Source organism: Trematomus bernacchii, unplaced genomic scaffold (assembly GCF_902827165.1).
Source record: "Trematomus bernacchii unplaced genomic scaffold, fTreBer1.1, whole genome shotgun sequence".
NCBI lineage: Eukaryota > Metazoa > Chordata > Actinopteri > Perciformes > Nototheniidae > Trematomus > Trematomus bernacchii.
In genome coordinates, this window is record NW_022987607.1 from 3,867,250 (window position 1) to 3,888,579 (window position 21,330).

Consider the following 21,330-nt stretch of genomic DNA (forward strand, 5'->3'; position numbering starts at 1 on the left):
ACGTGATCCGTCTCTTCAATGTGTCTCAACCACAGACCTTATATCAGCTATTTTCCAAAACCCTATGGAGAAAAGGAACCGGAAGTGGTAACATGCTAACTTACTTCTGGGTTTTAGGACGCGTCACTGTGGCACTCTATAACAATCAGTAAATACCTTTAAAATAAATGTTTCTCTCTAACACTATCTTAATATGTATCTCCCCGCTGTGCTTGGTTCATTGTCAGAATCAGGTTCATTTCAAAGACTGTCTAGTCACACTGTTTTTTGGTGTATAATGGTGCATAAATAAAGACTGTATTTCCATTGTATTGTTTCTTAATCATTGTTTTGTTGAGCAACTTCGCATAGCTTTTCATACAATGTTGTGTTCTCAGTAACATAAATTACTTTGTCATCTTCGATTAAATGCATGATTTCCTGGAACACAATGTCAATATTTCTCCAAGTTATAATTAGTCTGACTAATGTTTGCTCAGCCTGTAGAACCTGAACCAGACCAAGCCTTCTTTGACCATGAACAAGTGACATGCAGCCCTATCTTCTCCACCAGTATCATCCTGCCAAACCTCTCCAAAGGTCAGAAAGTTGACTTTGTTTGGCTGGAGGATCGGACATTAGTGTTGTTTCCCTCCTGATGATTCACAGCAGAGAGAAAGGGGTTCCTCTGGTCTTCAAAAGCAACACAATGAATCCACTCTCACTAGCAGGTGTTGTGCTACACATGACCCTCAGCAGGTAGACTGTCGGCACGTCTATTTGTACCCCTCCGACAAACAAGTCCTCGAACAAAACCTCCTCCCCTGCAGCTCTACTCAGAGGTGGGAAGTAGAGGAAATACTTCGTTACTGTACTTAAGTAAATGTTTCTGGTATCAGTACTTTACCCCACTACTTATTTTTCTGACCACTTTTAACTTTGACTTCTTACATTTTGAACCCAAATACCTGTACTTTCTACTTCTTACATGTTGAACACAAATACCTGTACTTTCTACTTCTTACATGTTGAACCCAAATACCTGTACTTTCTACTTCTTACATGTTGAACCCAAATACCTGTACTTTCTACTTCTTACATGTTGAACTCAAATACCTGTACTTTCTACTTCTTACATGTTGAACACAAATACCTGTACTTTCTACTTCTTACATGTTGAACCCAAATACCTGTACTTTCTACTTCTTACATGTTGAACCCAAATACCTGTACTTTCTACTTCTTACATGTTGAACACAAATACCTGTACTTTCTACTTCTTACATTTTGAACACAAATACCTGTACTTTCTACTTCTTACATGTTGAACACAAATACCTGTACTTTCTACTTCTTACATGTTGAACACAAATACCTGTACTTTCTACTTCTCTCATTTCCCAAACAGGCTGGTTCCTTTAGTTTGAATGTGTGTTTGGTGGCGTGATCATTATTATTTAGAGTCATTGCGTGCCTATTGATTTGAACACGATCCGTGTATCCATCATTTCCTGGTCTTCTCTAAAGAAGAGGGACCAATGAAAACGTTGTCATGTTGCCGTTGTTCAGCATGGAAACATTCATTAGCTAACAATGACATTATTGTTCTATTAATATAAAGGGAGGTCAGGTACTCTTTAAAACAGCTGCTAGTTATGGGTACTTTTTACTGAAGTACATTTCAAAGCCCTCTTTACTTTCACTTGAGTAAAGAAGTTTAGTCAGTACTTCTACTTTTACCAGAGTATTTTTAAACACGAGTATCTGTACTTCTCCTTGAGTAAAGGATGTGTGTACTTTTGCCATCTTTGGCTCTACTACATTCACATCCGACTTTTCTCATTCTCTGTCACACTGTATTTTCCCATTTGGAGTTTCACACAACATCCCCTAAAGTTACCTTTATTGAACATCTGAGTTCTTCTCTAAAGAACAGAGTGCATTGGCAAACAAGGTGGACACCAGCTTAATAAACGTGTGTTCTTTCTGTAGCTGAAGTACTTTTGGTTGTGAATAATGCTATAGTTTTACCTCAGCTTTTCTGTAAAGACTTATTATAGCACATATAGTACAGAGTGTGCTACAGAGAGAAGGGGAGTTAAATATCACAACCTTAGTTATTCAAGTTACATGTAAAACCTTTTAAGACCTTTTCTAAGACCCTTTCCATACATTTGAAGACCTCATCGCCACTTTGAGTTTTAACCGGTTACCTTGGCGACACACTTTACCTCACATTGACTATATTCAGTATTGATTGTCCTTCCTCCTCATCTTCCAACCATTTGGACGCAGACTTGCATTTCCCCATAACGATGTTGTTTAACAACCGGCGTAAACGGACCTTCGCGCGCTATCAAGCAGTGAGCGTGCGATGTCCTGTTCAGATGACGTCAAACCCAACGGGATGCCATAAATAAACGACACAGAATCACACTACACACCTACGCAATGATTACATTCAGGCAGACTGTAGAATACAACCTCTTTGGAAACAAGCTACAAAATGTAATACCTTGGAAAATGCCGTTTAATACTTTTTAATAGCCTTCATTTTCGCTAAATTCATTTATCAACTTGTAATACTTTTTAAGACCCCGCGGACCCCCTGCTTTCAAACACACCGTTCTATTACCTTAATGTGGCTGTACTCCGCCCTGCCAGACTCGCTGCCGACTGTCTTGTTTTCGGAGCGGGGTTTGAGGACATGGCGTAGTGGACTGTTGATTGGCAGGCCCGTCACGCTGATCCCATCTGAAACACATCATGGCATCACACAGTCAGCAAAGAAACCAGCATAGAGGCAAGGCCGTCATTAAAGAGTGGATAGCAGGGAATCTAACTCGTCTCATATTGTAGGATAGCAACAGTTTTACACGACACATTTTGGATTGAATTGTTTTAATCAATCTCTGTCATGTATCTTTTGTTAGTCAGTCATTACTACTATGCAATCCCCACGAAACAGTCCCAGAATCGATACTCAAAATTAGAGATGTCCCGATCCGATCACGTGATCGGGGATCGGAGCCGATCACGTGATTTTCAAAAGATCGGAATCGGGAGAAAAAAATCGGGGATCGGGAATTTTTTTTTTAATTTAATGTTACAAAACAAAAATGACCATGTTCACGTCTTAAAGTCGTCATGAGGCCTTAGTTTTGGTTTAAAATTACACAACATCATGTATGTGTTGCTTCTTTTGGGCTTGTTTTCATCGACCTGGTTGCTTATTTCTCTCAAATCTGGCAACAGAGTGGGCGCAGTGTCTAATAGTAGCAGTAAGCTAACAAGAGGCTACGTTCAGCTGGTGCCTCGGGAGTCGGGACAGAGAACATGTCAGGAGTTTGGAAGTATTATAAAATTGAAAGCGAAGGCAGTGTAACAGCCAGATGCAATGTTTGCAAGGCGGAGGTTCCACGTGGTGGAAAGAACAGAGCTACGTTCAACACGACCAATCTAATACAAACACCACCAACAACACGAGGAGTACACAGCGGCCACTCAGGTAACGGCACTGAAACAACCGACACTTTCAGAGACTTTTAAAAGGAAAGAGAAACTGCCCCAGAACAGTGAAAAGGCCAAAAGAATAACAGCCAAGATAGCTGAATTCATCGCGTTGGATGACCAGCCGTTATCTGTTACCTTTTTTTTCTCTTAATGCATTGCATAAAGATCGGATCGGGAAAAATCGGTATCGGCAGATTGTCAAAATCAAATGATCGGAATCGGATCGGGAGCAACAAAAGGTGATCGGGACATCCCTACTCAAAATGTATACAAGTGCTAATAATGTAAGCATGCATGTATTACTGAAAAGGAAATATCTAATCTAAAATGTGAACACCATCAGTTATAATTATATACAACATAATATATATGAAAAGATGCATTCAAGTGTGTCTAATTTTAAAGTGTTGCCCTCTACTAAAGTTAGATTTGTTTTAAACAATGTATTTACAGTTATTTGTGGTTGTGTGTACAGCCTGTTGTAAATAGGGAAAAATAATCACATTTCAATCCACCGTTAATATAGTGAAGTGCACATTGAAGACCCATGACTCATGATGTTTCAGCTTTAGTGATGGTTGACACTAGCTGCTAAATTTAATTAAAAACTCTGCAAGAGACAGTCATCGTTTTAGCCGGGGAAAAAGCAAAAGGTTTTCAGACAGAAATGCCTTTTTTACCTATTTTTAAGTTATTGTATGACATGAAAGACAACCAGCATAGCAGCAGACACTAAGAGGAGCTGGGGCTAAACAAATAGTTCATTGCAAGTTGTTTCTCCTACTAACTAATGCACTGTTGCCCTGATGTTAATCATACCTTTGTAACGAGTATAATGTTCAATGAGATGCTGTTTGAGTTATTGTTGGATAATCAAGCCTCATACTGAGGGGTGTTTTATTTAATACTTATGTAAACAGGAACCATAACTGTGTATTTTAAGCAAAGTTTGCCTAATGGACGTTTAACACAATGTCCTACATGTACGTTATCTCAATATACTGAGGTCACATTGCTTTGTTAAATTGTAAAAGTTGAGGTTTTAATATTTCAAAGTGATAGAAAATCTGATATTATAGTGTCCATTGTGAGAGCTAAAGCATGTGAAGAACAAATGAATGATGATTTGATATGTGTGACCTTGAGAGGACAGGGGAGCAGCTGCACTATCAGAAGCTGCATGAGGCGAAACCACAGGGGCTGCCGCTTTCAACCCACTCAGACAATACTCCAAAATGATGCCCAGAGCCCACAGTCTGACGTCAACGCGCTCATATCGCTCTCTGACGTCAGTGGAAATGCTAAAGCCCTGCAATTTCCCCCTAAGAGGAGGGGAATTACAAGCCTTTGCCAAAAGCCCAGGCTATTAGGTTCACGATAGACGGCTTTTCACAGACGACCAGACTCTAACGACCACATAGATTGGGAACAAGTGAACCAACTGAAGGTGTTTCTGTTCAAAGGGAAAAGTCACAGAAGAACAGGGGTGTGCATGGAGTGATAATGCTGCTGATGGGATTAATGCTGTGATATGTCCATTGTGCTTAATTTGCCGTGAAAACAGGTAAACACGGAGCAAGTGTTGAGTTTGCATTCACAGCAGGAAGGGGACATGAATACAGCTAACTGGAGCAGATGAGAAAACAGGGTGATAAAAGACTGGTAAATAAAGGTCTGTCTCAAAGGAGAGAGCATAGCTTAACTCACTCCCTTATATTAAATATATACAGCTATTTTCTTTAGGGTGTTATCAGACAGAAACAAAGCCCCCAGGAAGACATATGCAAATAAAACTGATTTTCATTCTTGCCTCTTTTTTCTTTTATTAAATGAAATACTTATGCATGTGTTGAACTGTTTCCTAATCCCATATGAAAGACTCAAATCATGTCCCGTGTTCTTGCCCAGCTACCAGACAGTGTCAAATATATCTCGTGTGACAGACCGTCGATTCATTAAGAGGGAGTAGCATTAGGGCTGTGCAATTAATCGTATTTTAAATCGCAATTACGATTTTGGCCTGCCACAATTACGAAAACAACATAATCGAAAAAAATAATTATTTTGCTTTGCTTGGTTGTGACCGTGCAACATATTTGATCTAATTAATTTTAGTCTAATTTATTTTTATTTATCATATTTATATATGTTTAGTAGCTTGTGGAAGTGCGCTCCAAAATATTTGTTGATCTTGTTTATTGGTATTTATTATTTTGATATTATTTATTTAAATATATCATTTATTTTATTTATTTTTGTATTGGTTTTTCAGTTGAATTATACGTTCAGGGTAATCAACAGTTAAAGAGATACTGTTCAAATTATTATTTGTATTTGTTTTAAAGTTCAATAAATGGATGTTTTCAAAGTCAATGAATAATCGTATTTAATAATCGTGATATCAATTATTGACCCAAATAATCGTGATTATGATTTTTGCATTATATCACATGTTCATTGTCCCATGTGGACACTCACTGAGAGAAACCTGTGGTTCAAAGAGTTTTGCTCAAAGACAGGTCTGCATGTGGGGAGGAGCTGGGCAACGATTGAAGCTAAACAAAGAAATACTTTTTACTTAAATTGTTGCGTACAAAGTCACAGCGGTAAGTGTATTCTGTTTCAGTCTCATTTAGTCCTAATGTTTCACTTCACAGCTCCAACTCTGCCATATTAGATATTACAGTCCACCTATGATTGTCAGCTTTTACCTGGAAGCTGCGATACACTCTGGTGGCTATCATTAGCAGCTAATATGAAATCTCCGTTTTTGACATCAAAATGGAATGATGGATTATCAGTAATCATTTCAAAGTGACACAGACACATTGGATTAACCATTGGATTAACCTTCAGCGGCGTTCTTATCATCTTAATGCCATTGAACACGACTTTTGATCAGAACAGCTACGGTGAGACGATCTCCCGTGAATGCTCCGTAAAGCTACGTGTTGTGATGTCTGTGTTTGCTTGCCCTGTCGCGAGTTCTGATCGCTCAGTGATGATACGTATACCTATAGAATCTGTGGAATCTCAGCTTTAATCTGATATCTTGTCTGTGCAGTTACGATAAGTAATAAGGGTATTTCTACCTTGAGTTCTGTGCTAAGTGCGTTAGCATTTTTTCGCTCAGGGCTCATTTAGACGCTTCTTGTGAAATGGTAAAAATGGTTCGTATTGTCAGTTAGCTGAGTTTCTTCCCGTTAAGTGAGTATGACACATTAATAGGTTTTTAAATATTAAGATGCCCTGAGACACAGTTTCGTGGAAAAACACCCCGCAGCCCCCTGTACAGTCATTTTATATTAACTTCTTTATCGCAAATATGACGGCTAATTTGCTTTTCCACTTCAGAAATAACTAACTTGCTATTTCATAATTAGTTTGGAGCTTGGTGTTTTTGTTTTGGCGGCTTCAATGGCATTATGTCGGGTAATCTTGACTTACTTATCTCAGAGTTTGTATACGGCTATTCAGTTTTATTCCCTTTTGTGATACTTGGTGGGGTGTTTACGTGCAAACTAGAATTAGTAAACATGTGCTTTCAAAAGGAGGTTTAAGGGATTCATCATTTTAACAACAGAGGTAAGAAGAATGATGAACTATAGGAACATATGAGGCAGACTTATCTCAAGAACAAATTAAACTTTGGTAGATATTGGTGAATGAGGCCCAATCTTCTCTTGTTATTGCTTCATTCTCGTTCTCCTGATGCTAAACACATTAGATAAGCATTTGGAGATTCAGAGTGACAGAAAAGAAAGTCTAAAAAATAAACACACATTTTTTCGAGGCCATGAACTGCATCCTTTGCTATAGTCTTTCAGGAGGAACACATGACTGGCCTTGTCCTGTGTGGCACAGAGACCGTTTGAGTAATGGCTGCTGTGATTAACGATGGCAGAGCTCACAATCATCCCCTCCTTGATGCCCTCCTTCCAATCAGTAGCTGTCTCGTTCTCTGTCTACCCATCTCGGGGAAAATAGGGGGGAACTCAGGGTTTCTATCAACGCCCACGTCCTTTAGGCTGAAGAGCAAAGGCTGCGAGTGTCACTTCTGAAATAATTCTAACAATATTAGCCCGGGTCTGAAGGTGCGAAAAGTGGATCTTTGCAATGTCACTCACATCGACAAGCCTGCTCTCTGGAAGATAGAAATGCCTAGTACAGGGCTTCTCAAACTCCGGACCGAACTGCAAATCAATCCGGACCGAACTCTGTGTCCCATTATAAAAAAACAATTATACAAAATAAAAAAATAAAAACGTTCTGATTCTGATGTAAATTAATGTATATTTTCTTGTGTCTGACGCGTTGTGAGAATGAACGTGCATATATATTTACTTGTGTGCGCGAGCGTGACACGCATTGCAGTCCGCAAGTTAACCGCAAGTTTACCTTGACTTTCTAATGCCTTGTTTGCCGAGGTTCAAGGCGTTGGCTTCAGACAAACAGTGCCATTTCTCCCACTAGTTCAAGCCATCATACTGTATGTATTGAATGTGTGTGTGTGTGTGTGTGTGTGTGTGTGTGTGTGTGTGTGTGTGTGTGTGTGTGTGTGTGTGTGTGTGTGTGTGTGTGTGCGTGCTTACAGGGGCGCCGTTTGCCGACAGGCAAGTGCTCGGACCAGAAGGGGGCCCCCAAAGAAGGTAGATTAAGAAGGTCCACAGCAACGACCACATGAAACACCCCTTAATTTACTGCAACGACATGTCGGGGAACCCCCTCAAGGGGGCCCCATGCATAGCGCGCCGTAATAAACTGCTTCTTAATTTCAGTTTCATTGCTCCGCCCCGGGGGGGGGGGGGCATCGATCCGGACCAGTGACCTTGTATAAAGTTCACAAGTGAACCTTTAACAAAAAAGTTTGAGTACCCCTGATCTAGTAAATATGGAAAAAGGTACAGTGGTAACAATCAAGCAGTCAAACTAAGCTCATGTTCAGGTTCATATGTAGTGTCTCTCCTGTGACGTGTCTCTCCTGTGACGTGTCTCTCCTGTGACGTGTCTCTCCTGTGACGTGTCTCTCCTGTGACATGTCCCCATGCTTTAATGTTGCTGCAGCACCTCTTGTGTCTATGTTGCATATTTATTATTCTCACGGCTGCAGAAGCTGAGCAAAGTATTCAATGGAATAGAAAAAAACCCACTTGGCTCCATTTAATCAGTATGTAGATCTCCGGATTTACGTTTTATTGGCTCTGAGATCGAAAATGTAAGTGTTTGGGAGAGAATCTCCCTCTGGAGGGAAATTTGGGATTTTAGCCTCTGCAGACCATTTACATGCACAAAAACCTATAACACACTCACTACAGGGAGGAGATAATCCCATAAAGGAAAAATAACCTTCAAAATGCCAATCACTGACCATTCTCATATGTTTTGGCAATGTCAGAAAATAATTATATTTTGGGAAATGATATCAAGGTTCTTTATTTTGTCATACGAACATAGCTACAGTGTAGTTATGCCAATGAAAATCTTAGGTCACAGGCTTCTCCAACAGAGCAACACAACGTAGGGAAAGACATCAAATAATTGGGCATGAGGTTTCTAAAAGTTGCTTCTCTATTTATGTAAATTCACTGAAGAAAGTATTGCAAGTGACAGATATTTGATCAACATTCTGCTAATATCCAGCTAGAAAGCTATCACTAGGAATTGGGGTAAGGAAGCACCGCCAACAAAAAACCAATGGGTAACAATTGTGGAAGAAATCTTTTTGATGGAAAAAATGTGACTTATAAATTGAGATTGCAAGAAACACAACTCAACAGAAAATGGGAAAAATGGACTCGATACAAGACTCAAAGCAAAGACATTGGACTGGAACAATAGCTAATAGATACATGTGTCTTCAAGAATATAATAACATGCAGACATATCCCTAGCCTTTTATTTTATTGCTGGCCTTTTGTTACATGATTGTAATGTTGTTGCAACCAGCATGTTGTTGACAATACAAATTTAAATTACAAAAATAAAATGCCAATCACTGATTTACCTGAACCTGTTTTATCCTCTACTACATGGGTCGGCAACAGGCGGCCCACGTAGGCCCGCCAGCAATAATATTTGGCCCGGAAAATTAGCTTTGTTTTGAAAGAAAAGGACATTTATGAGAGAAAATCCCTAATGTCCGAGTGCAAGTGAATGCAGCACAAGACTCGAGCCTTGTAACCCCTCCCCCGGGCCTGGCGCGAGCATGGAAATGTGATTGTCATTTGAACGGGACGGCGCAAAACGAGAAGCATTCGGGGTGTTTCTCAATGTCGAGTACGCTTGCTTGGTAGCACATGTCTGCCGAGCATCTTGCTTCAGAAGCGAGGCAAGAATACTTCCTGGCATTCGGAAAACAAAGAGTGGAACAGGCTAGCAAGTGTGCAGGTGTGCGTCATGTGAGAGGACCCGCCTTACATCTTCCGCCACAGATTTGGGGAAATTGGTCCGTGCGCAAAGCATTGTGGGGATTTTAAGACCGCGAAGTCTACACATGTGCAGACTCGATGGGTGTTTCTCAATCGCGAGTAAAGCTGCTTCAGAGCCACTATTTCAAGCATACTACGTCATCGAGTGCCGCCGAAGTACTGTTCCAATCTCCAGCATACTTGGAAATCTACCGAGCCCGGCGTACTCCGTTTGGAGAAATATCGAGGCTGCACATGAGTAGACTTCGCGGTCTTAAAATCCCCACAATGCTTTGCGCACGGACCAATTTCCCCAAATCTGTGGCGGAAGATGTAAGGAGGCGGGGCCTCTCATATGACGCACACCTGCACACTTGCTCGCCTGTTCCACTCTTCGTTTTCCGAATGCCAGGAAGTATTCTTGACTCGCTTCTGAAGCAAGATGCTCGGCAGACATGTGCTACCAAGCAAGCGTACTCGACATTGAGAAACACCCAAAATTTCTCCAAACGGAGTACGCCGGGCTCGGTAGAATTCCAAGTATGCTGGACATTGGAACAGGCCTTCGGCGGCACTCGATGACGTAGTATGCTTGAAATAGTGGCTCTGGAGCAGCTTTACTCGACATTGAGAAACACCCTCGGTCTACAATGACCAAGAAGAGACTGTCACGTTTGGATGTACTCAGCATTGATTCCAAACGCACTAAAGCCTTGGATCTTAATAAGTGTGTGAGCAAGGGCGGACTGGCCATCTGGAGAATCTGGAGAATCACAGAACGGCCGGTCGTCAAGGGCCGGCTCTGTTCGCTGACGGCCGGCACCGCAGCGAGGTTCCCCCCCCGTTGACAGTTCACCAGCGCCCCCCCCCCGTTGGCCCACCATCTACTGGCTCATTAAAAATGTGGCCCAACGCCAAACTTACTTGCCGACCCCTGCTCTACTATATCCACCATAAATGAATCATTAAACGTTTCAAACCCTTAGAAAAAACACTTAAACACAGCTTTATGTTATTGTTGGACATCAAATACAACATTCATCCAATTCCAGCTATAACAAGATATTCCAGAGCCGACACTATAAGAGCATCATCACAGGAATCTGTTAGATAATATAGAAAGATCTGAGCAAATGATTACCGTCATTACAGAAAGCAAGGCCTGTTTGTCTGGACGCTCCATTAAAGTCATCTGAAACAGCTGCTGCTTTGTTTTAACAGCAGTAATGAGACGCACAGATTCACATTGCGTTTCATTTGAGTCACAGCGTACTCCAGCTATCAATATTCTACTACAGCTTCTTTTTAAATTCTACCAACGCATTGTTCGTTTATCTTCAGTGTAACATACAGGCCTCAGTACCTCCACACAGTGTCTGAGAGCATCTTGTGGTTGTGCTGTTTGCGAGGCGTCCTGCTGAGAGATCGCCTGTCACACAGAGGCTTAACTTTGCTTTCTGTAGGTTGCGCTCTTATCTGCGTCTGTGCAGCCATGGTGGCTATCACTGCTCAGGGTGAGGGCTCAGGTCCTCTATTTATTTCCAACAAAGTGGAAAACTGGACGTGGAAAGAGAACACTAACGCTTCTTACTTAGTTTGGTGCTTGGTGTTTTTTGGTTTGGCGGCTCCAACTGCGTTTTTTGGGGTATTCTTGACTTCTCTCAGAGTTTGTATACGGCTATTCAGTTTTATTCCCTTTTGTGATACTTGGTGGGGATTTACTTGCAACTAGAATTAGTAAACATGCGCTTTCAGAAGGAGGTTTAAGGGATTCATCATTTTAAAAACAGAGGTAAGAAGAATTATGCACTATAGGAACATATGAATCTGAGGCAGACTTATGTCAAGAACAAATTCAACTTTGGTAGATATTATATATTGCTTCATTCTCGACTACTTCCATTCTTGAGAGGATGATAAATACATGGATCCTGAGATTGAAGCTCAAGCCGGTGACGAGTGATTATTAACATTTTTAAGTATTTAGAAAAAGTCAGAATTTTGAGAAAAAAGTCAGAATTTTGAGAAAAAAAGTCAGAATTTTGAGAAAAAAGTCAGAATTTTGAGAAGAAATTCAAACATTTTAGAAAAAACTCAGTATTTTGTACATGACAGGATGTATGATTACCTACAAGAACCGGTATTCCTCCATCTTGTGACTGTATTTAGAAAAAGTCAGAATTTTGAGAAAAAGTCTGAATTTTGAGATTTTGAGAAAAAGTCAGAATGTTGAGGAAAAAAAACAGGATTTTGAGAAAAAAACAGAATTTTTAGATTTTTTTCAAGAACTAGTTGTACCAAATGCTCTGTATGTGATGACTACTTCCATTCTTGCAAGGATCAGAAATACATGGATCCTGATATTGAAGCTCAAGCCGGTGACCAGTGAGATTTTCCTAACAAGTACACCGACATTTTATGTTACAAATGTATAGCACATAGAAACTGCCGGATGCTCACCTGCATATGTTGTGTTAATTAGCATGAATTACCATTATAGCTATTTGAGGCAATAGTTAAAAAATGGCTCGGCCAATTTGGACAATGTTGGTGTTTAGGGGGTTAGTGCGGATGCTGAGTCCATTCCTACCATTTTCAGGATTTAAAAAAATGCAGTTTTAACCAGAACATTTCCACATTTGTACTGCAGTTGGACTGATTTTGATGAATGTTGGCATTTCAGGGTTCACTAAGCTGGTATTTTATAAAACATAACCATTGGCATATTATTCACCTTTGTAACAAGTTGGTAAAGGCCAAAACCCCCGAAGAAGAAATAACTTGTTTACTTTAGCAGTTTGGCTAGCATCCAAACAACTTTCCATAACACATGAAGAGTTTTATCATCTTCACTCACTCTCATTAAAGCCACTCCAAACATCCAAAGACATTACTCAGTGGTTGACTTAATCAGGGATCAGATCAATGCTACAACCTATCTCAGTTTCCCAGTCGTAATTAGAAGTTAGAAGTTGAACTCCAAGGTGGTTGGAGCCATCTGATTTCAATCTGTATTGAACGGTTCTTAGATATATTTTAACTTGATGTTACGATGCACACAGGGAGTGCCATTTTAATCAAGAAGCTTCTAATCAAAGACTACCTGAACAACATTAGAAATCTTACCAAACAATCAATGGCAGTACTCTATGCACACATGTTGGTAGATTGCAGTCGATTCAACGCCCAGCAAAAGCAGTTAAAGAACTTAAAATGAGAACAGAGGAAAGTGTTTCATGTTTCTCCTAATGTGTTTTGTTGCAGACATTAACAGCGGAACAAGGGGCATTAAATACATAGTAGATGTTTTTGAGTGTGGTTAAAGTCGGACAGCCCTTTCCTTTCTGAAGCTATTATCAATGTTATCTTCAAAGCCACCAGACTCCATTCACCAAAACAGTTATTTCACCTTGCAGAACACAACTCTTGCTGGCATACCGCTGCCTTGATCGGTTTGTTCTCTGGTGTAAATGTGTGACTTCGGTGAATCCAAAATAACACTTCAAGTCACACAACAAACAAACGCAGCGGTGTTTGTTTTTCTTACAGGAGTCTGGTGCTTTAGATGGATATACAGTAAGTGTTTAAGTTCCCCTTTGGAAAGAGCTGTGTCACACAAGGTAAAGCGGTGACAATATTGAAAAAATTAAGCGTACACTTAAAATGATATAGAATTTGTCTAGGTGTTCCTCGCCTTAAAAGGTCCCCCATCACACTGTTTTCCATCAATATATTATAGGTCTCAGATATATCCAGCACCTGTCTCTGATTGGCTGAAACACCAAACAGATCATTGCAGCATTACCCATAATCCCCTCTGTTTCAGCCCTGTTTCCAAAGTGCTGATTCTCTGTCTGTTACTTTAGATGAAAATAAGGAGCCCCTCCCCACGCCCCTCTGAGAGAGATTTGGTTACAAAGAACTCAATGGTGCTCTAGGAGGAGATTCAGGTGATAAGGTGGGGGGGGTTACCTTGGTTGCTGATTGGCTAATGGTTACACAAGACAAAACATCGTTATGACATCATCAAGTGGCCAAAATCTGATCAGCTCATTTTCAGACTGGTTTTTATAAAAATGGATCAAAAAGAGAGAGAATCTTTGTTCCTGACACTTTCAGAGTCTCTTTACACAGAGGGGACACATGTTGATGAAGAAGAGACATGAAGAAGAGGGGACACATGTTGATGAAGAAGAGACATGAAGAAGAGGGGACACATGTTGATGAAGAAGAGACATGAAGAAGAGGGGACACATGTTGATGAAGAAGAGACATGAAGAAGAGGGGACACATGTTGATGAAGAAGAGACATGAAGAAGAGGGGACACATGTTGATGAAGAAGAGACATGAAGAAGAGGGGACACATGTTGATGAAGAAGAGACATGAAGAAGAGGGGACACATGTTGATGTAGAAGAGACATGAAGAAGAGGGGACACATGTTGATGAAGAAGAGACATGAAGAAGAGGGGACACATGTTGATGAAGAAGAGACATGAAGAAGAGGGGACACATGTTGATGAAGAAGAGACATGAAGAAGAGGGGACACATGTTGATGAAGAAGAGACATGAAGAAGAGGGGACACATGTTGATGAAGAAGAGACATGAAGAAGAGGGGACACATGTTGATGAAGAAGAGACATGAAGAAGAGGGACACATGTTGATGTAGAAGAGACATGAAGAAGAGGGGACACATGTTGATGTAGAAGAGACATGAAGAAGAGGGGACACATGTTGATGAAGAAGAGACATGAAGAAGAGGGGACACATGTTGATGAAGAAGAGACATGAAGAAGAGGGGGGGGACATGTTGATGTAGAAGAGACATGAAGAAGAGGGGGACACATGTTGATGTAGAAGAGACATGAAGAAGAGGGGACACATGTTGATGTAGAAGAGACATGAAGAAGAGGGGACACATGTTGATGTAGAAGAGACATGAAGAAGAGGGGACACATGTTGATGTAGAAGAGACATGAAGAAGAGGGGGACACATGTTGATGTAGAAGAGACATGAAGAAGAGGGGACACATGTTGATGTAGAAGAGACATGAGGAAGAGGGGACACATGTTGATGAAGAAGAGACATGAAGAAGAGGGGACACATGTTGATGAAGAAGAGACATGAAGAAGAGGGGACACATGTTGATGAAGAAGAGACATGAAGAAGAGGGGACACATGTTGATGTAGAAGAGACATGAAGAAGAGGGGACACATGCTGATGAAGAAGAGACATGAAGAAGAGGGGACACATGTTGATGTAGAAGAGACATGAAGAAGAGGGGGACACATGTTGATGATAGAAGAGACATGAAGAAGAGGGGACACATGCTGATGAAGAAGAGACATGAAGAAGAGGGGACACATGTTGATGTAGAAGAGACATGAAGAAGAGGGGACACATGTTGATGTAGAAAGAGACATGAGGAAGAGGGGACACATGTTGATGAAGAAGAGACATGAAGAAGAGGGGACACATGTTGATGAAGAAGAGACATGAAGAAGAGGGGACACATGTTGATGAAGAAGAGACATGAAGAAGAGGGGACACATGTTGATGTAGAAGAGACATGAAGAAGAGGGGACACATGCTGATGAAGAAGAGACATGAAGAAGAGGGGACACATGTTGATGTAGAAGAGACATGAAGAAGAGGGGGACACATGTTGATGTAGAAGAGACATGAAGAAGAGGGGACACATGCTGATGAAGAAGAGACATGAAGAAGAGGGGACACATGTTGATGTAGAAGAGACATGAAGAAGAGGGGACACATGTTGATGTAGAAGAGACATGAGGAAGAGGGGACACATGTTGATGAAGAAGAGACATGAAGAAGAGGGGACACATGTTGATGAAGAAGAGACATGAAGAAGAGGGGGACACATGTTGATGAAGAAGAGACATGAAGAAGAGGGGACACATGTTGATGTAGAAGAGACATGAAGAAGAGGGGACACATGCTGATGAAGAAGAGACATGAAGAAGAGGGGACACATGTTGATGTAGAAGAGACATGAAGAAGAGGGGACACATGTTGATGTAGAAGAGACATGAAGAAGAGGGGGACACATGTTGATGTAGAAGAGACATGAAGAAGAGGGGACACATGCTGATGAAGAAGAGACATGAAGAAGAGGGGACACATGTTGATGTAGAAGAGACATGAAGAAGAGGGGACACATGTTGATGTAGAAGAGACATGAAGAAGAGGGGACACATGTTGATGTAGAAGAGACATGAAGAAGAGGGGACACATGCTGATGAAGAAGAGACATGAAGAAGAGGGGACACATGTTGATGTAGAAGAGACATGAAGAAGAGGGGACACATGTTGATGTAGAAGAGACATGAGGAAGAGGGGACACATGTTGATGAAGAAGAGACATGAAGAAGAGGGGACACATGTTGATGAAGAAGAGACATGAAGAAGAGGGGACACATGTTGATGAAGAAGAGACATGAAGAAGAGGGGACACATGTTGATGTAGAAGAGACATGAAGAAGAGGGGACACATGCTGATGAAGAAGAGACATGAAGAAGAGGGGACACATGTTGATGTAGAAGAGACATGAAGAAGAGGGGACACATGTTGATGTAGAAGAGACATGAAGAAGAGGGGGACACATGTTGATGTAGAAGAGACATGAAGAAGAGGGACACATGTTGATGAAGAAGAGACATGAAGAAGAGGGGACACATGTTGATGTAGAAGAGACATGAAGAAGAGGGGACACATGCTGATGAAGAAGAGACATGAAGAAGAGGGGACACATGTTGATGTAGAAGAGACATGAAGAAGAGGGGACACATGTGATGTAGAAGAGACATGAAGAAGATGGGGACACATGTTGATGTAGAAGAGACATGAAGAAGAGGGGACACATGCTGATGAAGAAGAGACATGAAGAAGAGGGGACACATGTTGATGTAGAAGAGACATGAAGAAGAGGGGACACATGTTGATGTAGAAGAGACATGAAGAAGAGGGGACACATGTTGATGTAGAAGAGACATGAAGAAGAGGGGACACATGTTGATGAAGAAGAGACATGAAGAAGAGGGGACACATGTTGATGTAGAAGAGACATGAAGAAGAGGGGACACATGTTGATGTAAGAAGAGACATGAAGAAGAGGGGACACATGTTGATGTAGAAGAGACATGAAGAAGAGGGGACACATGTTGATGTAGAAGAGACATGAAGAAGAGGGGACACATGTTGATGTAGAAGAGACATGAAGAAGAGGGGACACATGTTGATGTAGAAGAGACATGAAGAAGAGGGGACACATGTTGATGAAGAAGAGACATGAAGAAGAGGGGACACATGTTGATGTAGAAGAGACATGAAGAAGAGGGGACACATGTTGATGTAGAAGAGACATGAAGAAGAGGGGACACATGTTGATGTAGAAGAGACATGAAGAAGAGGGGACACATGTTGATGTAGAAGAGACATGAAGAAGAGGGGACACATGTTGATGAAGAAGAGACATGAAGAAGAGGGGACACATGTTGATGTAGAAGAGACATGAAGAAGAGGGGACACATGTTGATGTAGAAGAGACATGAAGAAGAGGGGACACATGTTGATGTAGAAGAGACATGAAGAAGAGGGGACACATGTTGATGTAGAAGAGACATGAAGAAGAGGGGACACATGTTGATGTAGAAGAGACATGAAGAAGAGGGGACACATGTTGATGTAGAAGAGACATGAAGAAGAGGGGACACATGTTGATGTAGAAGAGACATGAAGAAGAGGGGACACATGTTGATGTAGAAGAGACATGAAGAAGAGGGGACACATGTTGATGAAGAAGAGACATGAAGAAGAGGGGACACATGTTGATGTAGAAGAGACATGAAGAAGAGGGGACACATGTTGATGTAGAAGAGACATGAAGAAGTGCATTTTGCATAATAGGTGACCTTTAAGGTGGCTAAACTATGTTTTGTGTACTAGGGGCGTGCTGACCACAATCTACTGTAGGTACAGTAACACACACTGACGGTTGACAAGTACCTCATAACACCGCACTTTAAACAATCCTAACCACCCCTTTAACGCTGCCGGTAGCAGTATCATTTGGTACAACACTCGCACCATTTAATACGATAATGCTCGCTAAGACAAGGCCCATTAGTCCTGAGCGATGACATCACTCCCTCATGATCAGGAGTTATGGTGTCAAGGTCTCCAGCCGGACCCAAAGTGAGGGACAAACTCGTCTTAGGGAAAATCAATGAGTCTGTTTAGAGTGTTTTTTTGTGCTTTGCCCCTTCTGCCTCAGCTGGAACATGAAAGGACATCGAGTGCAGCACTGCTCGGGATCAACACAGTTAAATCTGATGGATTGGTTCTGCATATAAATACAGGAGGCTCAATTAATAGCCAGTCATTTGTGAAAAAGTCTCCTAATTACACAGAATATCACTCACATATTCTGACAGCTGGGAATCAAGCTAATTCTCACCTTCCTTACAGCATGACAAATCTAACTCTTGGTCATGTGAGTGCTGCTAGACATCTGACTTATATTTAAAATAGAGAGATTGATGCAGCACACACACACACACACACACATCAGAGAGAATCCGACACACACATCACAAGCTACGAACTATCCTTCATCCTCAGGCTGTGGAGCTGCAGAGAGAGAAGGCGTGAGAGATATTTTCACCTGGGCAAAGAGGAGAACTTCATTCATATTCATGCACATATTCACAATCATTCATTTCCCATGAAGGGGGTGGGAGCAGCTGATGTTAGTACATTTTTTATTAAGACTATTTTCACCCAGTGCTGATTGTATTGACCTGCCTGCTTCCATCAAGGACATTGAATATTTATAACGGCAACAGATTTCAATTAAATCCGTCTGAACAATGGGCGCCAATGGAAAAGGTTCGAAGTTTAGCATTTCAATATCTTGTGAACATTTGACTGGTTGTTATGATTACTATAAACAACGAGGAAGCAGCAAAGGTTATCTGACAGTAGTATTTAGTGTAGTTATACTGTCTACCTTATTTTATCTTTTTTAAGCTTAGAATCAAAAACATCGAAGTATACCGACTAATATGTTTACATTTGTACGTTGTGTTTAATTGTACACAACCAAATAATGCATTCAAATGTTAAGTGTGTAGACTTATGGTTAGTTCATTCCTTAATTAAGAATATCTTTAAACTAAACTCCACGTTAACTATGCTTATACTTTAATTAGCTTACCTTGAAAGTGAATATGTACATTTTCCCAAATGTTCCAAAATCATAATTTAATAAAAGTTATAATTGTATAATTTTAATAATAAATATTTTAAAAGAAAAACCTTTTCATGACCTCACCTCCCTGAAATTATATTTGTTTCATTTCATAAACAGCCTTTATTCTTAGCGTGTGTAAAATGAATCTCTCTCTTGTTGTAAACACATGAGGCTCAGGTTCAGTGGGTTCTCGACTTAATGCAGGATGTTGTTTACCAGACAGGACTCATCTTGAGAAAGACACCAACGTGCCAGTGTCCTTGGTTCGAGAGTGCATGTAAACGGTAGAATAAGAAGCGGATTGTAAAGCACTTTCAATAAAAGCACCGTATAAAAGCAACCGCCCATTTACTGTCCATCCCTCTGTTCAGGAATCCATCAAATGGAAACCACAAAATGCCAAATTTAGAAAAAGATGACCAATTTGTTGGCCATGGTTTAGTTCAATGCCTGGATTGCAACCTTTGAATAATAGTGTGACGGCAGCCATATGAATATATACTGTAGGCTTTGTACCAATCCATGTTTTAAGTGAATAAGTGCAGTGTGCAAAAATGGAACAATGACATGTGTTGTTATTCTGTTTGTTTTCATGCATTTAAGATCAGCAATGAATCGGGCAGATTCTAAAAGGATCACAATAGAGTAGCAACACACTAAGCTTCATACAAATATTCATCCATTCAATGACATTTAAAATAGTGTTTGTTGATAAAAAGACACAAACAATAATCTCAACCAGTGTTTCCACCAGACCAGGGCTGAGAGGGCGTCCACCCCGAGAGTGGGGGGTGTGACGTCACGTCGTGTCACGTGACTTGAATTTTGAATTGAGCCGTCCCTTAAGTTATAGATAATATCTCTTTACGTATTAGTGATGGGAATGCCGGCTCTTTTTAGTTTTTTGGCTCGGCTCACTAAGAAGAGTCTTTCGGCTCCTAAGCGGCTCTTCATGTTACCACAGTTCACCACGGAGCCTCAGTTTCGCCGCTGCGAGGCTCCGGCGCTCGCAGTTCACGCGCGTGCTCCACTAGCACCCCCCCGTCAAGGCTCCCCGGCAGTACACTTTCCGTCACAGGAACACGCTTTGCTGGCGGCGAAAAGAATCCCACCAGACTCCTTTGCCCCTCCAACAGAGGGATGTCCTTGTCCTTTTTCCTTCTCGTTATTCCAAGCGATAAAAACTCGATCTTCCCTCTAATTATTTAAAACAATTTGGACGCCCTCGGCTCGAGTTCAGGGCGTTCCGAGCTGAAATGACAGCAAGACGCACCCCTGGCGGAAACGCTGATATCAACCTTGATATGCAACCTCCATGCATTGCAAGTACACTCTTTACTGTCTTATAGAGTCATTTACAACAACAAAAATCAGTGTTGTATGCCGACTGACGTTGGGCAATATGCTTAATTATCGTCTTTCCAAGCAATTATTTCAGATTTATGTATGAAATAAAAAAAGGAACAATTGGCAAAAGATTGAACTTTAAAAAAAGGTGCTGGATTCTTCTTACTTTGACAAATCCCAGTTTAACCCTAACCCCTAACCATACCCCTAACCCTCTGAGCTAACCATACCCCTAACCCTCTGAGCTAACCATACCCCTAACCCTAACCCTCTGAGCTAACCATACCCCTAACCCTAACCCTCTGAGCTAACCATACCCCTAACCCTCTAAGCTAACCATACCCCTAACCCTCTGAGCTAACCATACCCCTAACCCTAACCCTCTGAGCTAACCATACCCCTAACCCTAACCCTCTGAGCTAACCATACCCCTAACCCTCTGAGCTAACCATACCCCTAACCCTAACCCTCTGAGCTAACCATACCCCTAACCCTCTAAGCTAACCATACCCCTAACCCTCTGAGCTAACCATACCCCTAACCCTAACCCTCTGAGCTAACCATACCCCTAACCCTAACCCTCTGAGCTAACCATACCCCTAACCCTCTAAGCTAACCATACCCCTAACCCTCTGAGCTAACCATACCCCTAACCCTCTGAGCTAACCATACCCCTAACCCTCTGAGCTAACCATACCCCTAACCCTAACCCTCTGAGCTAACCATACCCCTAACCCTAAACCTCTGAGCTAACCATACCCCTAACCCTAACCCTCTGAGCTAACCATACCCCTAACCCTAACC

At 41.3% G+C, this 21,330-nt stretch overlaps 1 protein-coding gene across 3 annotated transcripts in view; it reads right to left on the reverse strand.

Annotated features, from left to right (window-relative positions):
• Positions 1-21,330, reverse strand: part of trappc9 (trafficking protein particle complex 9) — a 308,135-nt gene that overhangs the window by 183,764 nt on the left and 103,041 nt on the right. For all 3 annotated transcript variants that reach the window (XM_034131111.1, XM_034131108.1, XM_034131110.1), the window contains one exon: positions 2,615-2,733. In XM_034131111.1, coding sequence (XP_033987002.1) covers positions 2,615-2,733 — 119 coding nt within the window. The remainder of the gene's footprint in view (positions 1-2,614; positions 2,734-21,330) is intronic.